Raw genomic sequence first — 24,967 nt, 5'->3', positions numbered from 1 at the left:
GAAAAGACAGAAATAAAAAATGAGGAAATAATGGCTGAAACCTTCCCAAATTTGATGGAAGACATGAGTCTACACATCAAGAAGCTCATCGAACTCTAAGCAAAATAAACACGGAGATCCACACCAAGACAGACAGACAAAGAATTTTGAAAGTACCAAGACAAAAATGATTTTTCACTTTGAAGAGATGCTCAATAAGACTAACAGAAAGGAATACACTCCAAAAAATCAATTAAACACAAAAGTAAGCAGTAATGGAGGAACCAAAGAACAGAGTATATATGACATAGAAATCAAATAGCAAAATAGCAAAAGTAAGTCCTTCCTTATCACTAATTACTTAAATGTAAATGGGTTAAATTCTCCAATAAGAAGATAGAGAACGGCAAAATGGATTTTTAAAAAACCCCACCATCCAACTATAGGCTGTCTACAAGAGACTCACTTTCATTTTTTTCTATTTTCTTTATTGAAGTATAGTTGCTGTACAATATTATATAAGTTACAGGTGTACAATATAGTGATTCACAATTTTCAAAGGTTATACTCCATTTATAGCTCTTGTAAAATGTTTGCTATATTCCCCGTGTTGTACGATATATCTTTGTAGCTTATTTTATTTATTTATTTATTATTATTTATTTAATTTTATTATTTAGTTTTGGCTGCATTGGGTCTCTGTTGCTGCACGCAGGCTTTCTCTAGTTGCGGCGAGCGGGGGCTCCTCTTCGTTGCAGTGTGCAAGCTTCTCATTGCAGTGGCTTCTCTTGTTGTGGAGCACAGGCTCTAGGCATGCAGACTTCAGTAGTTTTGGTGTGTGGGCTCAGTAGGTGTGGCTTGTGGGCTCTAGAGCGCAGGCTCAGTAGTTGTGGCACATGGGCTTAGTTGCTCCGTGGCATGTGGGATCTTCCCAGACCCATGTCTCCTGCATTGGCAGGCGGATTCTTAACCACTATGCCACCAGGGAAGTCCCCTGTAGCTTATTTTATACCTAACAGTTTGTACCTCTTAATCCCCTAACCCTGTATTGTCCCTCCCCTCTTCTTTCTCCCCACTGGTAACCACTTGTTTGTTCTCTATATCTGTGAGAAGAGACTCACTTTAGATGTAGACACAAATAGATAAAAAATGAAAGGATGGAAAAAGATATTCCATGTAAATAGTAACCAAAGAGAGCTGGGGTAGCTATACTAATATCAGAAAAAATAGACTTTAAGTCAAAAATTGTTACAAAAGACAATAAAGACATTATATATTGATAAAAGGGTCAATCCATCAAGAGAATATGATAATTATAAACATATACACCTAACAATATTGCCCCAAAATATGTGAAGAAAATATTGATAGACTTGATGGGAGAAATAGTAAACAATTCTACAATAATAGTTGGAGACTTCAGTACTCCACTTTTAATAATGAGTAGAACAAGCAGAAAGGAGATCATTAAGGAAACAGAGTCCTTGGACAACACTATAAACCAACTAGACTGACAGACTTACACAGAACACTTCACCTAACAAAGGCAGAATTCACACTTTTATCATATGCACATGGAACATTCTCCAGGTTAGACTATATATTAGGCCACAAACAAGAATCAGTAAATTTTAAAAGACTAAAATCATACTAAATATCTTCCATGATTACAGTGGAACACAACCAGAAATCAATAACAAGAAAATTTGGAAAATTCATAAATATGTGGAAATTAAACAGTATAATCTTAAACAATCAATAGGTCAAAGAAGAAACCACAAAGGAAATTAGAAAATATTTTGAGATGAGTGAAAACAAGAATATATCATACAAAAACACAGAATGTAGTGAAAGCATTGCTCAGGGAAAATTATACCTGTAACTGTCTACATTAAAAAGAAAAAAATCTCGAATCAATAACCTAACATTACAGCTTAACTAGGAAAGAAGAAACTATAGGTATAGAAGAAACTAGATATAGAAGATATGTAGAAGAAATTACACCCAAAGCTAGCAGACGGAAGGAAATACTAAAGATTAGATTAGAATGGAGGTACACAAAATAGAGAATAGAAAAACAACAGAGAAAATCAACAAATGAAATATTGGCTTTTTGAAAATAGCAACAAATTATTAGGTTGCCTTAGGTTTAGACTCTTCAAAAATATTGCATAATTTATTAAACTCCCACTGGTTTATGAGAAGGAAACATTATTTCATTTGGAGCTATAAGATTAATCTCGTTTGGTGTACTTTTTAAAATTGAGGTATAATTGACATATGATATTATATTAGTTTCAGGTGTACAATATAATGATTAAATATTTGTGGATGTTGCAAAATGATCACCACAATAAGTCTAGTTAACCTTCATCAACATATGTAGTTACCACTTCTTTTCATGTGATGAGAACTTTTAAGATTTATTCTTAGCAAGTTTCAAATATGCAATGCAGTATTATCAACTATAGTCACCATGGTGTACATTATATCCCCATGACTTATTTATTTTATAACTGGAAGTTTGTACCTGGTTTACTTTTAAATATTCTGTTCTCCCCCATAATTTTCATAAAGTGAATGGAGAGGTCATTTTAATATATCTTTTATGTTAAAAAACCTAAACAGACCTATGAGGAAAAGTGAATTATTTTATGATTTTTAATTATATTCATTTTAAATGGACTTTATTTTTCGAGAAGTTTTAGTTTTACAGGAAAATTGAGCAGGGAGTACAGATCTTTCTCATATGCCGCCTAACCACCCCTCCAGTTTTCTCTATTATTTTATTTATTTATTGGCTGCATTGGTTCTTCGTTGCCGCACGCGGGCTTTCTCTAGTTTCAGCGAGTGGGGGCTACTCTTTGTTGTGGTGTGTGGGCTTCTCATTTCAGTGGCTTCTCTTGTTGTGGAGCACGGGCTCTGGGCACATGGGCTCTAGAGCGCAGGCTCAGTAGTTGTGGAGCAGGGGCTTAGTTGCTCCACATCATGTGGGATCTTCCCGGACCAGGGCTGGAACCCGTGTCCCCTGCATTGGCAGGTGGACTCTTAACCACTGCACCATCAGCGAAGCCCCTGTGTCAGGTCTTAGCTGTGGCACGCAGGATCTTTTTGTTGCAGCACTTGGGCTCTCTTGTTGCGACGCGTGAACTCAGTAGTTGTGGCGTGCAGGCTTAGTTGCCCCGTGGTATGTGGGATCTTAGTTCCCTGACCAGGGATCGAACCCACGTCCCCTGCATTGGAAGGCGGATTCTTAACCACTGGATCACCAGGGAAGTCCCTCCCCTGTTATTAATTACTTAAATTAGTGTGGTATATTTGTGACAATTGATGAACCTACATTGATACATCATTATCACCCAGAATCCATAGGTTACATTAGGGTTCACTCTTGGTGTTGTACATTCTGTGGGTTTGGACAAATGTATAATGACAAGTATCTACTATTACAGTACCATACAAAATAGTTTCACTGCTGTAAAAATCCTCTGTGCTCTTCTTCATCGATCTTTCCCCCAACAACCCCTGACAACCACTGCTCTTTTTATTGTCTCCATAGATTTGCCTTTTTCAGAATATCAGATAGTTGGAATCATACAGTATATAGCTTTTTAGATTGGCTTCTTTCCCTTAGTAATAGGCATTTAAGTTTCCTCCATGTATTTTCATGGCTTGATATCTAATTTCTTTTAGGACTGAATAACATACCACTGTCTGGCTGCACCACAGTTTATTTATCCATTCACCTACTGAAGGACATCTTGGTTGCTTCCAGGTTTTGGAAACTATGAATAAAGTTGGTATAAACATCTGTATGCAGGTTTTGGTGTGGATGTCATTTTTCAATTCGTTTGTGCATTCATTCCTGCAAGTGTGGGATCATATGGTAAAAGTATGTTTAGCCTTAGGTTTGGTAAGAAACTTTCCAAAGTGTCTGTACCATTTTCCATTCCTACCAGCAATGAATGAGAGTTCCTGTTGTTCCACGTTCTCATTGGCGTTTGTTGTTGTCAGTGCTTTGGATTAGCCATTCTAATAGTTGTGTAGTGGTATATCATTGTTCTTTTAATTTGCAATTCCCCAGTGACATGTGATGTTGAGCATTTTTTCATAAGCTTATTTGCTCTCAGTATATCTTCTTTGATGAGGTGTGTCTTTGGTTCTTTTGCCCAAGAAGAACCCAATCTTAAAACTGGGCTTTTGTTTTCTTATTGTTGAGTTGTAAGAGTTCTTTGTGTATTTTGGACATCAGTCCTTTATCAGATATGTTTTGCAAAGATTTTTCTCCCAATCTGTGGCTAATCTTTTCATTATCTTAGTAGTGTCTTTTGCTAGCACCATTTGTTGAAGACCGTCCTTTCCCCGTTGAATTGCCTTTGGTCCTTTGCCGCAGATCAATTGACTCTGTTTGTGTGGGATTATTTCTGGCCTCTCTGTTCTTCCATTGATCTATTTGTCTGTTCTTTCACCAATATCAAACTGTCTTAATTTTAAATTCACATTCATTTTTTGAACAGGAAATACACCCACATGTATTTATAAAATATAAAAGGTGCAAAGAGTATATAGTGTAGTGAAGTTTCCTCCTGCCCTGGTCCCCCCGCTCCCAGGTTACCTTCTCCAGGTAATAACTATTATTAAATATAATTTTCATTCTTTCAGAGTTATTTTATTTCTTATCCTCTCTCTCATTCTCACTCTGGCTCTTACTCTTGCTCTTCCTCTCTCCCCAACACAAATATTAAAATACAGTGTTATGCAACTTGCTTTGTTTTTTCATTTAACAATATAACTAGAAAAACATCTCATATATGTACATCTATACCTGCCTTTTTAAAAAAGTTTTTAGGGCTTCCTTGGTGGCGCAGTGGTTGAGAGTCCGCCTGCTGATGCAGGGGACACGGGTTCGTGCCCCGGTCCGGGAAGATCCCACCAGCCCAAGCGGCTGGACCCGTGAGCCATGGCCACTGAGCCTGTGCGTCTGGAGCCTGTGCTCTGCAACGAGAGAGGCTGCAACAGTGAGAGGCCCGTGTACCGCAAAAAAAAAAAAAAAAAGTTTTTATTTGGTGAAAAAGCATGTAATATTAAATTTACCATTTTAACCATTTTAAGTGTACAGTTCAGCAGTGTTATGTATATTTAGACTGTTGTGATCTCTAGGACTATTTAATCTTGAAAAACTGAAACTTTATACCCATTAAAAACTAATGCCCTCTCCTTTACCCATCGCCCCAGCCCTTGTCAACCACTTTCTACTTTCCATTTATAGGATTTTGACTATTTAAAATACGTCATATGAGTGGAACCATACAGTATTTGTCCTTTTGTGAGTAACATTTTGCTTAGCATAATATCCTCAATTTTCATCCATGTTGTAGCATACGAAAGGATTTCCTTCTTTGTTAAGGCTGCATAATATTCCATTTTCTTTATTCGTTCATCTGCCAATCGACATTTGGGTTGCTTCCACCTCCTGACTATTGTGAATAATGCTACAATGAACATCAGTGGGCAATTATCTCTTCAAGATCCTGCTTTCAGTTCTCTTGGTTATATACCAGAAGTGGAATTGTTGGATCATATGGTAATTCTCTTTTTAACTTTTTGAGGAACCTCCATACTGTTTTCAATAGCAGCTTCACCATTTTATATTCCCAGCAACAGTGCACAAGGATTCCCTTTTTACCGTGTCCTTGCCAGCATTTCTTTTTTTAAAAAAATTTATTTATTTATTTATTTTTGGTTGCCTTGGGTCTTTGTTGCTGTACACGGGCGTTCTCTAGTTGCTGCGAGCGGGGGCTACTCTTCATTGCAGTGTGCGGGCTCCTCATTGTGGTGGCTTCTCTTGTTGCAGAGCATGGGCTCTAGGCACGCAGGCTTCAGTAGTTGTGGCATGCAGGCTCAGTAGTTGTGGCACATGGGCTTAGTTGCTCCGTGGCATGTGGGATCTTCCCAGACAAGGGCTCGAACCCATGTCCCCTGCATTGGCAGGCAGATTCCTAACCACTGTGCCACCAGGGAAATCCCTTGCCAGCATTTCTTATCTCTTGTCTTTCTGATGATAGTCATTCCAACAGCCTGAAATAATACCTCATTGAGATTTTGATTTGAATTTCTCTTATGATTAGTGGTGTTGAGCATCTTTTCATATGTTTGTTGGCCATTCATATATCTTCTTTAGAGAACTGCCTATTCAATTCCTTTGTCCATTTTTTATTCTTTATTTGTCATTGCTGCTAATTGTAGAAGTTCCTTATATATTCTGTATATTAACCCCTTATCATATATAGGATTTGCAAATGTTTTCTCCCATTCTGTAAGTTGCCTTTTTACACTGTTGATAGTTTCCTTTGATGTGCATAAGTTTTAAAATCTGATATAGTCCCATTTATCTTTTTTAGTTTCATTGCTTGTGCTTTTGCTGTCACATCCAAGAAACCAGTTGCCAAATTAAATGACCTAAAGCTTTCCCCCTATGTTTTCTTCTAAGAATGTTACAGGTTTAGGTCTTTAAGCCATTTTGAGGTAATCTTTGTATATAGTATAAGTTAAGGGTACTACTTCACTCTTTTGCAGCTGGATATCCTATTTTCCCAACACCATTTATTGAAGAGACTATCCTTTCCCCATTGTGTAGTCTTGGCACCTTAGCTGAAAGTCATTTGGCCATATATGCAAGGGTTTATTTCTGGGCTCTCTTTTCTGTTCCATTTTCTATATATTATGCCAATACCACACAATCTTGATTACTGTTGCTTGGTAGTATATTTTGAAATCGGGAAGAGTATGGTCTCCAATTTTGCTCTTCTTTTTCAAGACTGAGTTGGATATTAAGGTCCCTTGAGCTTCCATGTTAATTTTGGGATTTTTTTTCTATTTCTTCAAAGAATGCCACTGGGATTTTAATGCAGACTTCATTAAATCTGTAGGTCTTTTTAGCTAGTAGGACATTTTAACAACAGTCAGTCTTGCAGTCCATGAGCATGAGATGTCTTTCCATTCTTTTTGTCTTTCTCTGATTTCTTTTAGCAATGCTTTATAGACTTCAGTGTGCAAGTCTTTCACAGCCTTTGTTAAATTTATTCCTAAGTATTTTATCCCTTTTGATGCCATAGAAAATGAGATTGTTTTCTTAATTTCCTTTTTGGATTGGTTGTTGTTAGTGCATAGAAACACAAGTGATTTTTGAAAAATTTTTATATTAAGGACTTATGTGGTATTATGTTATATGGATAGCATAGTTTATTTCACCAGTCCTCTATTGAGGAACATCTATGTTGTTTCTAAATCTTTGATGTTACAATGTTGCAATGAATAGTCTTGTGAACAACTCATTTTTCACATGTAGAGTTTATCTGTTAGATAAATTTCTAGAAGTTAAATTTCTGGATTAAAGGATATATACGTTCAAAAATTTCATGATTATCACCAAAGCATTATGATTTTGACATAAGATAGTCAGAATTTGTGATGCTGTTTATTTAAAATTATGAGAGTACTTTTTCTTCTAACTTGCACTTTAAAGGTAATTTACCTTGTCTTTCTTCCAAAGCAAATAAGTAGATTCACAAATCACACATTTATGTTCAAGAGTCCAAGAAAGGGGTCTGTGTTGATTTCTGTGGCAACTTGATGAAAAATGTGAAAGTGATGTGTACCAGTGAATTTTTTCTAAAATACAGCTGAAGGAAAGTCTTTGAAAATTATATATTGAAAGTGATCCCCCTATAAATACATCAGTAAAACTTTGTTAGTCATCCTTTAATAGCAAAGATATTCTTTATGATTCACAAATAGTGAGTTATTTTATTCTTTTAAAATTGTGTGATTATAATTTTGTTATTAAGATGTTTTTCTATTTGTGGAATTTGCCATTTAAATCTGCTTAGTGTTGAGTCTTGTCCCCAAGAGCTCATTTGAAAGTTGTGTGACGTCTTCTAACAGAGTGGATCTCCTTTCAAATTAACTGCATTTACTAACCAGGAAAACATAACTTCTGTAAATTGTATGTTTAAGTAATATTTAATGTATAAAAGACAAGAAGAAAATCAGTATTCCAGATACAGAAGGCTGGTTTCTACAGTTTGCAATGTTACTTCAGTATCTGAAAGATGACTTGAAATGTGTACAGGCTTCTCTTGATTAAAAAGTTGCCCAAGTCTATCAGGTTATCAAAGTGTTCCATTCAAAAAATGCTCATCGCTTGCTATTCCAGTAGAAAGTAGCAACCTTGTCACCTAAACACAACAGGAGCTCTTGCAGATTTCAGGAAAAAGCGAGTAGAATGAACTTTATTTATGGCAGAATAAATTTAGAAATAAAACTTGAAACTATTTGGTTTTAGAGAACTGATTTGTGACTTGCAGAGATTACCAATAGACAATTAAATTATAGAACGTGAAAACTGGACAGGCTTTTATTCTATTTTTATTTATTTACTCTGGCCACGCTGCACAGCTTGTGGGATCTTAGTTCCTCGACCAGGGATCGAACCCTGGCCCTCGGCAGCGAAAGCGCAGAGCCCTAACCACTGGATGGCCAGGGAATTCCCTGGAAAGCCTTTTAGAGATGATACAGCCGAACCTCTGTAATGAGGTGGAAATAGACCTAGATTGGTTAGTTTGTGAGCCAAACATCACATCAGACTGGGGAAATGGTCCACGTGTGTGTTCCAAGCGGCAATTTATTCAATATTGAAAAAATTGTGTGCAGATCTCAAGTTGGTCTTATGTTTTATATTTATTATATATATATATATATATATATATATGTAAGCATGCTGGAATGATTAATATTATATATAAATCATCTAGGAAAGTAAAGAACTTGATGATAACCTGGAATATAGGAAAGAAAATGTATAGGATGGCCACGTAGATTAGTGGTTAAGAGTGTGGTGTCTGATCGGAATCTTGGCTCCACTACTGTGTGACTTTGTGTTTTGGTTTCCTCGTCTAGAAAATGTAGGTAACAAGCGGCTGTCTGACTCAAAGGGTATAAGGATTACATGAGACAATCTGGATAAAGGATTAGTATAGTGCTGGGTATATAGTAAACTCTCAATAAATGTAAATTGCTGTTCTTGTTTTGTCAATATGTCAAAGAAAAGAGGACGGGTTAAAAAGCATTTTCAGAATAAAGTCAAAATACGTCACTAGTACTTTCAGGTCAATGGGACTGAATTGGACCCCCTGTGAAAAGGTGGAGGGTATCAAATGACGTAGACCGCCTTAGCAACAGGCCCCCAAAGAAGGTGAATTTCTGTACCCAATAGGCATCTGCGCTGCGGAGAAGGCAGCCAATGGATGATGGAAGGAGGAAGAGGGAGGACGCGCCAATTCTGCTGCCTGAGCCTCGGCCCAACAAAATGGCGGCGGCGGCGGCGTCGCTTTGTTTCCGCGGCTCCTGCGGAGGTGGCAGCGGTGGCGGCCTTTGAGCTGTGGGGAGGATCCGGCGCCAGCTGTAGTGACGACTAAGAGTCCAGTGCATTTCTATCGTAACTGGGCACCGGGGAGCGCAGAGTGGCGCCCTACGGTCGCTGAAGCCGACAAGGCGTTGAAGCGAAAACATGACTGCTGAGCCCATGAGGTAAAACACAACCCCGTCTCACGGATCCCAGTGGTTTCGGCCTACGCGCCTTCTGAGCCGGGTGTTTGGGAAAGCTTTGGCTTGGTGGGTTAGGCCTGTGTTTTGCTGAGCGGAAAGAGGCATCGTTTTCTCCTTAGGTGAGGAGGGTTTCGGGGTTTCGGCGGTAGGCTCCAACCCGGGGTGGGGGTGGGGGGCGCGGCCTGGCGTGTCGGGCGCTTTCTCCAGCCTCCCCGAACCGCGGAGCTTAGTTGGTCTCCTCTGTTTATTCTTTGGTGCTTGTGGAATTGAGACCCTGAAGTGGGAGGCGGTTTTTGGTATCCCGGTCTTTCTTCCTAATCTTTGGGCCTAGAGACTGCTAGGGGAAGAAGGGGTGGGGGTGAGGGGTGGGAAGAGGGGGAGGGGCGGTCGGGAGGATGTGAGATCCTGGGACGACTTAGTGGCGTTTGGACTGCTGAAGACGGGAAGTACCCCGTCCTTGCGGAATTTTATTTTTTTTTCTGCAGCCCCTGGGGACAAGCCCATTTTGTGGGGTGAACGGGTGGGTCTTGCCAGTATTCCTTATCTATCCCAGACCCTGAGGGGTATCCTTGGATTTACCTCTAGGCAAAGGGATACTAATGCAGGGTTTTGCTTCCAGAGGACCCAAGTATACTACTTTTTGTGTAGTCCAGCTTTAAATGGGTGGTACGGCAGTCCTTAGATGTTTCTCCAATTTATGGGCAAATTTTGAGCAAAAGTAATTAGACCTTATTTTTGTTTATTTATTTATATATTCCAAGAGGGGTGGGGAGCACGTTAACATGGGTTGATGGGAAGTAACATCTATTGCAGGGAAGTAGTGCCTGGCAGGCCACCTCTTACCAATCAAGCACGTTTATATTAGGTTGAGGCTGCTTTTCTCTTGTGCTTCTGATTTGCCTCTTGATAGTGTCTAAAAATAATGGGTTGTTAATAAGAAATGTATACCACTTTTACACAGGTGGCTGGCTTGCTTTTCAGACAGTTTGACATTTGACTTTTCATCCCTTGTGAATTAAGTAATATTTCTGCTCTGAGATGTATCCTTGGTGCCTAGTGGCAGAGTAAAATTACAGGGATCATAGATCAGAATTGCATTCGTAGTTGGCAAAATATGCTTTTGAGTAACTATTAGGATGGTGTATATGTGTGTGTGTGTGTGTGTGTGTGTGTATATATACACACACATCATCTTAATAGTATATAGGTATATATGTTTTTAGAGCACTTTACCTAGTGTATAGAATTTGGGAATGAACCTATGATATTTATTGTGCCTATTTTTCTGCATTAACAAGCAGTAGATGGAAGATGTTTTCCTTCCTTTGAGGAAAAAAAATGCACTTTAGTTCTTAGATTATAGATCCCTAGTTGTGTAAGGATTGTGGCCTTGGTTTTTGAATTTGTGTTAATTGGTCAAAGTGCAATAAGCCTTTACGTAAGGGGTATTGGGCACATAAGAGGTACCCAGTACAACTTGTTGGTTAGTTATTATCAGGTGCCCATGTTCCTGTACATGAAGGGTGTACCTTACAGTTAAATATGACCTCTAGATTTTACTAAATCTCACAAAGTCTGCCTCTAAAACCGTAGCTTGAACTTGGATTTTCTCCCTTTCTTTAGGGTGAGCAAATTAATTATGCATAGACTTTCTGAATAGAATTATTCACTTTATGCCAGGGTCAGTTTTCCTTATGAGCCTTGAATTTTTGTTGATCTTAGTGGTAAAAGTAATAATCATAACTAAAATTGAGTGCTTACTGTTGACTTTTACCTGTGTAATCGTGATTAATTCTCAGAACAACTCTATGGGTAGGCACTTGGTGTTCCCCTTTTTACAGATAAGGAGGAAACTGAGGCATAGAGAGATCAAAGAACTTGATCAAAGTTATATAGTTTGTAATTGGTGGAGCTGGAATTGAACCCAGTCTTGACTCCAGAGCTTATGTTCTTAACCACAGGCATTAATACCTCCTTGAGCTGCCAGATATAATGTGATTATGACCATTTTAATTTAGCCCAAGTATTACAATGGAAGAAGTTCATGTTAGCTACTATTGTCATTTGTTGTAGGTCTTTTGAGTTTGTAGGTGTTTATAATATTTTGTCTTTTATGTTCATATGAGATAGTAAGATAACTGAAGCATTTAATTCCAGGAGAATCTTAAGCTACGTGAAAACCCCCTTGCAAAGAACACATGTATAAATGTGAAGAATTAATTTTAAAAAGTGTGATGCTGATTATTTACTATGAAAGTGCTCCAAGTGGGTGTTCAGAAGAACTGTCTCAGTCTGAAGTGTCATTCATCTCAAGCCATAATTGTAGTTAAAGGATAATCTGACAGGTAATGCTTGAGTGAGTTGAACCCACAATACCAAATCACTCTTGATTCTCTTCTAATGTGAGGCAGAAATAATATGAACAATTCTATGAATTGTCATTAATTTTATTTTGCACAATTGTTCCAGATTTTTTCTTTATCAGATCTTCTGTCCAGCACTTAAAAATAGGAGCAAAGATTAGTTTCTAATTTTTACTTACATTTATAAAAAAAGAACATTCCTAGGATTCTGTGGTAAAAAAATAGCCAAAAGGCAAGAGGGAGGAAAATAAATTGATGATTTGGCTAAATCATACAGTTGGCTCTGTGTTCCTCCACTCAGTACAAAGGATTTCAATCTGTGGTTGATTGAATCCGAGGATGCGGAACTGCTGATATGGGGGGCTGACTATGGGACTTGAGCATCTTCAGATTTTGGTATCTGTGGTGGGTCCTGGAACCAACTCCCCTCAGATACCGAGGGACAAATATACACTGAAAAATCAGTGGCTCAGTTTTCAAAGGTTTTGTTATTGTTGTTTTTTTTTTTTTTGCGGTACGCGGGCCTCTCACTGTTGTGGCCTCTCCCGTCGCGGAGCACAGGCTCTGGACGCGCTGGCTCAGCAGCCATGGCTCATGGGCCCAGCCGCTCCGCGGCATGTGGGATCTTCCCGGACTGGGGCACAAACCCGTGTCCCCTGCATCGGCAGGCAGACTCTCAACCACTATGCCACCAGGGAAGCCCTGTTAAAAGAGTTTTTTGTTATTTATTTTGTTTTAAATAAGGTTATTTCTTCAGTTTTTTGGCCTGAAAGATCAGCCTCTGATTGACAGGTAAACTTTCATTTATTTATTTATTATTATTATTTTTTTTTGCGGTACGCGGGCCTCTCACTGTTGTGGCCTCTCCCGTTGTGGAGCACAGCCTCCGGACGCACAGGCTCAGCGGCCATGGCTCACGGGCCCAGCCGCTCCGTGGCATGTGGGGCCTTCCCGGACCCGGGCACGAACCCGTGTCCCCTGCATTGACAGGCGGACTCTCAACCACTGCTCCACCAGGGAAGCCCTCATTTATTTTTATATAAAGATCTTGGAGATTTGATGGAACTTGTCATTCTAATCCTTGTGGCAATTGATTACTTGAAAAGCTGAAAGCAATATAACCAGTTATTGGTCTTAAATTTTAAAAGGTAGAAGTGGTCCTACTTGAGAGATGTTTGGAAAATGTCTTAGAAAGTGTCTGTTATTGTGGTAGTTCACAATCAGTTGCATACTAATCTATTTTTGAAAAATGTTATCTGTGAAATATGTGCATTCCCACTGTGTGGAAATTATTAAGCCAGGCCTGTGGCAGCGGAGTACATGCAAATTTTACAAAGGGTTTTGAAAATATTCAAATGTCAGCTGTTTCGTTATGTTATTGGTGGGGATGAGAAGAAAGACATTTGTGATTTTAATTGTGATCAGGCCAGTTCTCATTATTGGCAACCCTTGGTATAGTTGACCATGAGCCTTCACTTTTATATTGTATTTCTAGGGATAAGATAAATGTAGTACTTAAAGGTATTTGTATATAGATTTAGGTGTGTGAAATATTTTTTTCTGTAAGAAATTGTGTGTATTTATGTGCCTATTTCACTTTTGAAATCTGAATAAATTTACGGATTGGGCGACAGAATACAGGCAATTCTTGGGTTTACATGAAGTCTTTTTCCTCCAGAGCTTGAATGTTCTCTTGGACATTGGCAGAAGCTGTTAAAATGGGTTAAGCCATTGGAAAATGATGTATAGCTCTTCCTTTAGGAATGTTGAATATAGCAGGGCAGTAAAAGGAGTGTCTAAGTAGGATCTCTCTGTACATGTATCCTAATGCTTGTCTTATTGGCTTGATAGTTGACATGCAGGATGATTAATCTCCATAGCTCTTCATCTGTAAAATAGGAGTAAGTTTAAAAGATACTGATAAAGCCTGCAGTTCTGGAGGAGATAACATGGTTATAACAGCGGTTCTTAAAAGACAGTAAACTAAAAGCTCTTTGGGGGTCTTTGTTAATTTTTAAGTGTTTTAGGAGTGTAAAGAGGTCCTGAGACTAGAAGTTTGAGAACTGCAGGTTGTAGAGGAATGAATGCTTAACTCGAGGCAAACCTGGGTGTTCTAGTCACAGCTCTGTTGCTCAACTGATTGTTGTGGACAAATCATTCATCTTTCTAGGCCTCTGCTTTGTCATTTACAGAGTGAACTTGTACTAGATAGTCTACAAAGTTATTAAAAACATAATCCTGGTTATGTTAGTGTCGATCATTTTTTGACTTTGTTTGCCTTTTTGGGGGTAGGGAGAAGAAGTGTTGAGGGAAAGTTTCTTTATTCAATGTATGCATATCTTTTTTGCCTTGAAGCGTACATGGTTAGGATACAGGTGTTTTGTTGCTAATATAATCTCATATACTGTCACATACACAGACATTTATTAGAACAGAAAAACTTTGCTGGGAAGTTCGTTAATAATTATTACGGCTCAGGATATGTTCTGTTTTGAAAGATTATTATATGCAGTGTATTTCTGCTCTTTTATGATTGGAGATGATACTTCTGAAAAGGCGTATATTCTAGCTGATTGTGATTTTTGCCCTGGGAAAAGGTTCTGTGAATTTTGCTCTCTAGCCACTGTTTTCAGATCCTGTCTCTGAGACTTTGTCTCTGAGTTTTGGCTTGAAGTAGCCATTCTTGGTATCAGTAGTCCAGCTTTCTTGTAAACTGTTACATAAAATATTTGTTTAAGAAATTTATTGGTATGGTAGTGGTGTTCATGTGTATATAGCCTATATTCCATATTTTGGAGGAATGCTTTATTAGTTGATCAAATACTTGAGAACGAACTAGGTGCCAGGCATTGTACTAGCGTATGCAAAGGGTAAAAGACAAAATTCCTGCCTCCTTAGAGCATTCTTAATCTAAGGAGGGAAATAGTAAGTAAATAAGCAGTTACAAAGCAGTGCTAAAATGGAGGTATATTAGTTGTGCTAGGGATCAGAATGAATGAAAGCCTAATTTGGGGGATGTTTAGGAAAGTTTTGCAGAGGAGGTGGTATCTGTATTGGGTCTTGAAGGTAAGTTAGCAGTTAAGGGTTGGCTGTGAAAAAGGGCAGTCCAGCAGAGGGATTAGTATGGCTAAAGATTAGGCTTATTTTCCACACAGCAGAGGAAATAAGACATGTTCACAAATAAATTTGAAGCAGGATATAAAGTGCTACATGCTGTGTTGGGTAAAAAGTGACTTGCTGTGGGAGTTTAGAGTAGGAAGACATTTCTGATGGGGGTCCAGGGAAGGCTTTATAGAGAGGTAGCATTTGGATGTGACCCTTGGAGGATGCATCTACTTTTAACAAAGAAGACTGGGGGAGGATTTCAGATGTGAGTTATAGCAGCTTGAGCAAAGAAATGTTGTATATATTAGTGTTGTCTAATTGAAAGGAGGTCAACTTAGACTTTTTAACTCAGTTCCTGGGCAAATATTGTATAACCATGTGCAATTAGTATTTTTCCAGCTTTATTGAGATATAATTGACATATAGCATTGTGTAAGTTTAAGGTGTACAATGTGATGATTTGATATGTGTATATATTTTGAAATGACTGTCACAATAATTACCTTTTTTTGTTATTGTTGTGGAGAGAACATTTAAGATCTACTCTCTAGCAACTTTCAAGGATATAATACAGTATTAACTATAGTCACCATGCTGTATGCTGTACATCAGATCTTCAGAACTTATTTATCTTACAGTGCAGTTCATATGTTAACTTTGATTGCTCGATGATCTTGTAAAAGCCACATGTGCCCTTGTGACTGAGCCCGATAATTTTAATTCAGAAGAGCTATCAAAAGCATAACCCATTTTCCTTGAAGATTGTGTAGAATTTAATGCACAGATTTTGAATGACTATGAGTGTTCAAAATGTACCATTAGTTGTCTTTATTTTGGTCATTTGTCAGTTGACTTTTGGGTGACATTTGATTTATAAAATCCAAAATCAAAAATAGTTTATTTTTGAGTAATACTGGATTTATTTTGCTTATTTGAGTTATATCAGTTATTTTTTGGTTTACTTGATAGCATTCTAAACTTAGTTCTGCTATAAAACTTGTTTTGAAAAGTGAATTTGTTCCAACAAGATGGATGTATCGGGGGACAATTTGAGCATAAGACAAAATTTGCATTTGCTTATTTAGGATTTTGTCTGCAAGTTCAGGGCTCAGCAAACTATGGCCACGAAACAGTGCCCTATTTTTGTAAATAAAGTTTTGTTGGAATACACCCAAGCCCATTTGTTTACTTTGTCCTGTGGCTGCTTTTGTAGCACAGTCTCAGAGTTGAATAGTTGCAACAGAGACCTAGTGGCCCACAAAGCCTAAAATATTTACTATCTGGCCCTTTATAGAAAGTTTGCCCTGGGTGAATGCAGGAAACTGCATCCAGCTGAACTGGATGTTACATTAAAATACACGCATATATAGGCACATACCTCAGATATCTACCACATACCTCAGTTCACCCCTTGTGTTATGAGCCACACCCATCCACACCTATTGTTACAATTTTCCATCCGATTTCAGATAACTCTCCTTCCATCACTTCACAGTAATTCATGAGCTGCAACCCTTCTGATGCCCACTTCCACAAGCAAACTTCAGGTCTTTTTCAAGGTAACGTGCCATATTTATTGTTGTGCTTGTGTATTTCTTAATCACTTAATATGTGTAAACTGTGTAAAATTGTGCTACCATTTCTATTAGGTTTCTGTCTTTTTAAAAAAAATGTGTCACTGATGAAGTTTTTTCAGTGTTGTGCTTTTAACCCTGTTTTTCCCGTGAATCCTATGGTGTTCATTGCACAATTTTGCATTACCTGGTGATTTTTAGGAACTCATGTTATATTATTGCAGAACTGACTGTAATTGTCATACTGCAAAAAGTATTGATTCATTCACCAAACATTTCTTGGGTTGTGTGAAGACTAAATGAGTTAATGGACACAAAACACTTAGGTAAGTGTGACATAATAATTACTCAAATATTAGTTGTTACTAATTACTATTACCATTGCCAAGAACTGTTCTAAGTACTGCTTAGGTGAACAAGACAAATTAAATTAAGGCTCCCCATGGAGCTTACATTATAATTTACACTATACTTAAAAAAATCGGTACTAATTTACATTTTGGCTAGTAACTCTGTTCCCCCACAACAACAAAAAAAGATGTTTTGGTGTTTTTATAAATGATACTTAAAAAATGTCTATCCATGAAACCTTCAAGATGGTGGAAGAGTAAGAGGTGGAGATCACCTTCCTCTCCACAAATACATCAGAAATACATCTACATGTGGAACAACTCCCACAGAACACCTACTGAACTCTGGCAGAAGACCTCAGACCTCCCAAAAGGCAAGAAACTCCCCACATACCTGAGTAGGGCAAAAGAAGAAAGAAAAAATAGAGACAAAAGAATACGGATGGGACCTGCACCACTGGGAGGGAGCTGTGAAGGAGGAAAAGTTTCTACACACTAGGAAGCCCCTGCACTGGTGGAGACAGGGGGTGGCGGCGGGGAAGCTTCGGAGCCACAGAGGAGAGCGCAGCAACAGGGGTGCAGAGGGCAAAGCGGAGAGATCCCTGCACAGAGGATTGGTGCTGACCAGGACTCACCAGCCTGAGAGGCTTGTCTGCTCCCGCTCCGGGGCGGGTGGGGGCTGGGAGCTGAGGCTCGGGCTTTGGAGGTCGGATCCCAGGGAGAGGACAGGGCTTGGCTGCGTGAACACAGCCTGAAGGGGCTAGTGTGCCACAGCTAGTCTGGAGGGAGTCTGGGAAAATGTCTAGAACTGCTGAAGAGGCAAGAGACAATTGTTTCGGGGTGCACGACAAGAGGGGATTCAGAGAACCACCTAAATGAGCTCCAGAGATGGGCATGAGCCATGGCTATCAGAGAGACACCAGAGACGGGCATGAAACGCTAAGCCTGCTGCTGCAGCCACCAAGAAGCCTGTGTGCCAGCACAGGTCACTATCCACACCTCCCCTCCAGGGAGCCTGTATAGCCCACCACTGCCAGGGTCCTGTGATCCAGGGACAACTTCCCAGGCAGAACACACGGTGCGCCTCAGGCTGTTGCAACATCACGCTGCCCTCTGCCTCCGCAGGCTCACCCTGCATTCCATACCTCTCCCTCCCCCGGGCTTGAGTGAGCCAGAGCCCTCTAATCAGCTGCTACTTTAACCCCGTCCTGTCTGAGCGGAAAAACACACGCCCTCCGGCGACCTACACGCAAAGGCGGGGCCAAACCCAAAGCTGAATCCCAGGAGCTGTGCGAACAAAGAAGAGAAAGGGAAATCTCTCCCAGCAGCCTCAGGAGCAGTGGATTAAATCTCCACAATCAACTTGATGTACCCTGCATCTGTGGAATACCTGAATAGACAACGAATCATCCCAAATTGAGGTGGTTGACATTGGGAGCAACGATATATATATTTTTTCCTTTTTCTATTTTTGTGAGTGTGTATGTATATGCTTCTGTGTGTAATTTTGTCTGTATAGCTTTGCTTTTACCATTTGTCCTAGGGTGCTGTCGGCCCCCCCCCATTTTTTTTCTTTCTTAGTGTAGTTTTTAGCGCTTGTTATTGGTGGATTTGTTTTTTGGTTTGGTTGCTCTCTTTCTCTTTTTTTCTTTTAAATTTTTAAAATTTTTATTTTTTATTTTAAATTTTAATAACTTTATTTTATTTTTCTTTCTTTCTTTCTTTTTTTCTCCCTTTTATTCTGAGCCATGTGGATGACAGGATCTTGGTGCTCTGGTCGGGTGTCAGGCCTGTGCCTCTGAGGTGGGAGAGCCGAGTTCAGGACATTGGTCCACTAGAGACCTCCCAGTGCCACATAATATCAAATGGCAAAAATCTCCCAGAGATCTCCATCTGAACACCAAGACCCAGCTCCACTCAATGACCAGTAAGCTACATTACTGCACACCCTATGCCAAACAACTAGCAAGACAGGAACACAACCCCACCCAGTAGCAGAAAGCCTGACTAAAATCATAAGGTCACAGACACCCCAAAACACAACACCAGATGCAGACCTGCCCACCAGAAAGGCAAGATCCAGCTTCATCCACCAAAACACAGGCACCAGTCTCCTCCACCAGGCAGCCTACACAACCCACTGAATCAACCTTAGCCACTGGTGGCAGACACCAAAAACAACACGAACCACAAACCTGCAGCCTGTGAAAAGGAGACCCCAAACACAGTAAATTAAGCAAAATGAGAAGACAGAAAAACACAGAGCAGATGAAGGAGCAAGGTAAAAACCCACCACACCAAACAAATGAAGAGGAAATAAGCAGTCTACCTGAAAAAAGCTTCAGAGTAATGATAGTACAGATGATCGAAAATCTTGGAAATAGAATAGAGAAAATGCAGGAAACGTTTAACAAGGACCTTGAAGAACTAAAGAGCAAACAAACAATGATGAACAACACAATAAATGAAATTAAAAATTCTCTAGAAGGAATCAGTAGCAGAATAACTGAGGCAGAAGAATGGATACGTGACCTGGAAGCTAAAATAGTGGAAATAATTAATGCAGAGCAGAATAAAGAAAAAAGAATTGAGGACAGTCTCAGAGACCTGTGGGACAATATTAAATACACCAACATTCGAATTATAGGGGTCCCAGAAGAAGAAGAGAAAAAGAAAGGGACTGAGAAAATATTTCAAGAGATTATAGTTGAAAACTTCCCTAATATGCGAAAGGAAATAGTCAAGTAGAGGAAGTTCAGGGAGTCCCGTACAGGATAAATCCAAGGAGAAACACATCAAGACACATATTAATCAAACTATCAAATATTAAATACAAAGAAAAAGTATGAAAAGCAGCAAGGGAAAAACAACAAATAACATACAAGGGAATGCCAAAAAGGTTAACATCTGATCTTTCAGCAGAAACTCTGCAAGCCAGAAGGGAGTGGCAGGACATATTTAAAGTGATGAAAGGGAAAAACGTGCAACCAAGACTACACTATCTAGCAGGGATCTCATTCAGATTCGACGGAGAAATTAAAACCTTTACAGACAGGCAAAAGCTAAGAGAATTCAGCACCACCAAACCAGCTTTACAACAAATGCCAAAGGAACTTCCCTAGGCAGGAAACACAAGAGAAGGAAAAGACCTACAATAACAAACCCAAAACAATTACAAAAATGGGAATAGGAACATACATATCGATAATTACCTTAAATGTAAATGGATTAAATGCTCCAACCAAAAGACAGACTGGCTTAATGGATACAACAACAAGACCCCTATATATGCTGGCTAAAAGAGACCCACTTCAGAGCTAGGGACACATACAAACTGAAAGTGAGAAGATGGAAAAAGATATTCCATGCATATGTAAATCAAAAGAAAGCTGGAGTAGCAATTCTCATATCAGACACAATAGAGTTTAAAATAAAGACTATTAGAAGAGACAAAGAAGGACACTACATAATGATCAAGGGATCGATCCAAGAAGAAGATATAACAATTGTAAATATTTATGCACCCAACATAGGAGCACCTCAATACATAAGGCAAATGCTAACAGCCATAAAAGGGGAAATCGACAGTAACAATCATAGTAGGGGACTTTAACACCCCACTTTCACCAATGGACAGATCATCTAAAATGAAAATAAATAAGGAAACACAAGCTTTAAATGATACATTAAACAAGATGGACTTAATTGATATTTATAGCACATTCCATTCAAAAACAACAGAATACACTTTCTTCTTAAGTGCTCATGGAACATTCTCCAGGATAGATCATATCTTGGGTCACAAATCAAGCTTTGGTAAATTTAAGAAAATTGAAATCGTGTCAAGTATCTTTTCCAACCACAACATTGTGAGGCTAGATATCAATAACAGGAAAAAGTCTGTAAAAAATACAAACACATGTAGGCTAAACAACACACTACTTAATAACCAAGAGTTCACTGAAGAAATCAGACGAAATAAAAAAATACCTAGAAACAAATAACAATGAAAACAGGACGACCCAAAACCTATGGGATGCAGCAAAAGCTGTTCTAAGAGGGAAGTTTATAGCAATACGGTCCTACCTTAAGAAACAAGAAACATTAAGTAAACAACCTGACCTTACACCTAAAGCAATTAGACAAAGAGAACAAAAACACCACAAAGTTAGAAGAAGGAAAGAAATCATAAAGATCAGATCAGAAATAAATGAAAAAGAAATGAAGGAAACAGTAGCAAAGATCAGTAAAACTAAAAGCTGATTCTTTGAGAAGAGAAACAAAATTTATAAATTTATTTATTTAATTAATTTTATTTTTGGCTGCATTGGGTCTTCGTTGATGCGCACGGGCTTTCTCTAGTTGTGGCGAGCGGGGGCTACTCTTCGTTGCGGTGCGCCGGCTTCTCATTGCGGTGGCTTCGCTTGTTGCAGAGCATGGTCTCTAGGCGTGCGGGCTTCAGTAGTTGTCGCACGCGGGCTCAGTAGTTGTGGCTCGTGAGCTCTAGAGTGCAGGCTCAGTAGCTGTGGTGCACGGGCGTAGTTGCTCCGCGGCATGTGAGATCTTCCCGGACCAGGGCTCGAACCTGTGTCCCCTGCATTGGCAGGTAGATTCTCAACCCCTGCGCCACCAGGGAAGCCCGAGAAACAAAATTTATAAACCATTAGCCAGACTCATCAAGAAAAAAAGGGAGACTCAGATGAATAGAAGTAGAAATGAGAAAGAAGTAACAACTGACACTGCAGAAATACAAAGGATCATGAGAGATTACTACAAGCAGTGATATGCCAATAAAATGGACAACCTGGAAGAAATGGACACATTCTTAGGAAAGCACAACCTTCCGAGACTGAACCAGCAAGAAATAGAAAGTATAAATAGACCAATCACAAGCACTGAAATTGACATTCTGATTAAAAATCTTCCAGCAAACAAAAGCCCACAACCAGATGGCTTCACAGGGGAATTCTAGCAAACATTTAGAGAAGAGCTCACACCTATCCTTCTCAAGCTCTTCCAAAATATAGCAGAGGGAGGAACACTCCCAAACTCATTCTATGAGCCACCATCATCCTGATACCAAAACCAGACAAAGATGTAACAAAGAAAGAAAACTACAGGCCTCTAACACTGATGAACATAGATACAAAAATCCTCAACAGAATACTAGCAAACCGAATCGAACAGCACATTAAAAGGATCATACACCATGATCAAGTGAGGTTTCTTTCAGGAATGCAAGGATTCTTCAATATATGCAAATCAATCAATGTGATACACTTATTAACAAATTGAAGAATAAAAACCATATGATCATCTCAATAGATGCAGAAAAAGCTTTCGACAAAATTCAACACCCATTTATGATAAAAACTCTGCAGAAAGTAGGCATAGAGGGATCTTACCTCAACATAATAAACCCATATATGACTAAACCACAGCTAACACCATCTTCAGTGGTGAAGAACTGAAACCATTTCAACTAAGATCAGGAACAAGACAAGGTTGTTCACTCTCACCACTATTATTCAACATAGTTTTGGAAGTTTTAGCCACAGCAATCAGAGCAGAAAAAGAAATAAAAGGAATCCAAATTGGTAAAGAAGAAATAAAGCTGTCACTGTTTGTAGATGACATGATACTATACATATAGAAGCCTAATGATGCTTACTAGAAAAGTACTAGAGCTAATCAATGAATTTGGTAAAGTAGCAAGATACAAAATTAATGCACACAAACCTCTTGCATTCCTATACACTAATGATGAAAAATCTGAAAGAGAAAGTAAGGGAACACTCCCATTTACCATTGGAACAAAAAGAGTAAAATACCTAGGAATAAACCTACCCAAGGAGACAAAAGACCTGTATGCAGAAAACTGTAAGACACGGATGAAAGAAATTAAAGATGATACAAATAGATGGAGAGATATACCATGTTCTTAGATTGGAAGAGTCAACACTGTGAAAATGACTCTACTACCCAAAGCAATCTACAGATTCAATGCAATCCCTATCAAACTACCACTGGCATTTTTCACAGAACTAGAACAAAAAATTTCACAATTTGTATGGAAACACAAAAGACCCTGAATAGCCAAAGCAATCTTGAGAAAGAAAAATGGAGCTGGAGGAATCAGAGTCCGTGACTTCAGACTATACTACAGAGCTACAGTACTCACGACAGTATGAGTACTGACACAAAAACAGAGATATAGATCAGTGGAACAAGATAGAAAGCCCAGAGATAAACCCACACACATATGGTCACCTTATCTTTGATAAAGGAGGCAAGAATATACAGTGGAGAAAAGACAGCCTCTTCAGTAAGTGGTGCTCGGAAAACTGGACAGCTACATGTAAAAGAATGAAATTAGAACACTCCGTAACTCCATACACAAAAAGAAGCTCAAAATGGATGAAAGACCTAAATGTAAGGCCAGACACTATCAAACTCTTAGAGGAAAACATAGGCAGAACACTCTATGACATAAATCACAGCAAGTTCCTTTTTGACCCACTTCCTAGAGAAATGGAAATAAAAACAAAAATAAACAAATGGGACTTCACAAAACTTAAAAGCTTTTGCACAGAAAAGGAAACCATAAACAAGATGAAAAGACAACCCTCAGAATGGGAAAAGATATTTGCAAATGAGGCAACTGACAAAGGATTAATCTCCAGAATTTACAAGCAGCTCATGAAGCTTAATATCTAAAAAACAAACAGCATGCTCCAAAAATGGGCAAAAGACCTAAATAGACATTTCTCCAAAGAAATACAGATTGCAAACAAACACATGAAAAGCTGCTCAACATCACTAATCATTAGAGAATTGCTGATCAAAATTACAATAAGGTATCGCCTTACACCAGTGAGAATGGCCATCATCGAAAAATCTACAAACAATAAATGCTGGAGAGGGTGTGGAGAAAATGGAACCCTCTTGCACTGTTGGTGGGAATGTAAATTTATACAGCCACTATGGAGAACAGTATGGAGGTTCCTTAAAAAACTAAAAATAGAACTACCAAACGACCCAGCAGTCCCAGTACTGGGCATATACTCTGAGCAAAGCATAATTCAAAAAGAGTCATGTACCACAATGCTCATTGCAGCTCTGTTTACAATAGCCAGGACATGGAAGCAGCCTGAGTGTCCATCGACTGATGAATGGTTAAAGAAGATGTGGCACATATATTCAATGCAATATTACTCAGCCATAAAAAGAAACGAAATTGAGTTATTTGTAGTGAGGTGGATGGACCTAGAGTCTGTCATACAGAGTGAAGTAAGTCAGAAAGAGAAAAACTAATACCGTATGGTAACATATATATGGAACCTAAAAAAAAAATTGTTATGAAGAACCTAGTGGGGGACGGGAATAGTATGCAGACATAGTAGAGAATGGACTTGAGTACATGGGGAGGGGGAAGGGAAAGCTGGGAGAAAGTGAGAGAGTGGCATGGACATATATACACTACCAAATGTAAAATTGATAGCTAGTGGGAAGCTGCCGCATAGCAAAGGGAAATCAGCTCGGTGCTTTGTGACCTCCTAGAGGGGTGGGATAGGGAGGGTGGGAGGGAGGGAGACGCAAGAGGGATGAGATATCGGGATATATGTATATGTATAGCTGATTCACTTTGTTATAATGCAGAAACTAGCACAGCATTGTAAAGCAATTATACTCCAATAAAGATGTTAAAAAAAAGTCTCTCAACAGATCGAAGATACTTCCTTAAGTTTCTAGTCGATGTCTCATTCATCTCATGTACCATTTTATTGAATGATTTTTTGTGAATGTTTTTTATAACTGTAACCTCAGGAGGTGAACCTGATCCTACCTTCAGGGAGATAAAGAATAATCATCTCCTGGGACTCCCCTGTCAGGCCAGTGGTTAAGACTCTGCACTTCCACTGCAGCAGGAGGGGGTTAGATCCCTGGTCTGGGAAATAAGATTCCACATGCTGTGTGTGGTGTGGCCAAA

At 39.0% G+C, this 24,967-nt stretch overlaps 1 protein-coding gene across 11 annotated transcripts in view; it reads left to right on the top strand.

Annotated features, from left to right (window-relative positions):
- The first annotated feature begins 9,279 nt into the window (after nucleotides 1-9,279).
- Nucleotides 9,280-24,967, top strand: part of ATRX (ATRX chromatin remodeler) — a 245,850-nt gene continuing 230,162 nt past the window's right edge. For 6 of the 11 annotated variants that reach the window (XM_029241143.1, XM_029241151.1, XM_029241149.1 and 3 more), the window contains exon 1: nucleotides 9,356-9,567. Coding sequence is in view for 4 of the 11 variants with exons in the window: in XM_029241150.1 (XP_029096983.1) it covers nucleotides 9,548-9,567 (20 nt within the window). In the remaining 7 variants the exon portion in view is untranslated. Of the gene's footprint in view, nucleotides 9,568-24,967 lie in introns of all 11 variants that reach the window. The other 5 variants (XM_029241150.1, XM_029241145.1, XM_029241147.1 and 2 more) reach the window with 5 other exon arrangements.

This window comes from Monodon monoceros, unplaced genomic scaffold, assembly GCF_005190385.1.
Source record: "Monodon monoceros isolate NGI ecotype Baffin Bay Population unplaced genomic scaffold, NGI_Narwhal_1 Super_Scaffold_22, whole genome shotgun sequence".
Taxonomy (NCBI): Eukaryota; Metazoa; Chordata; class Mammalia; order Artiodactyla; family Monodontidae; genus Monodon; species Monodon monoceros.
Note: the sequence above shows the minus strand (reverse complement) of the source record. Positions and strands in the feature narration are given on the sequence as shown.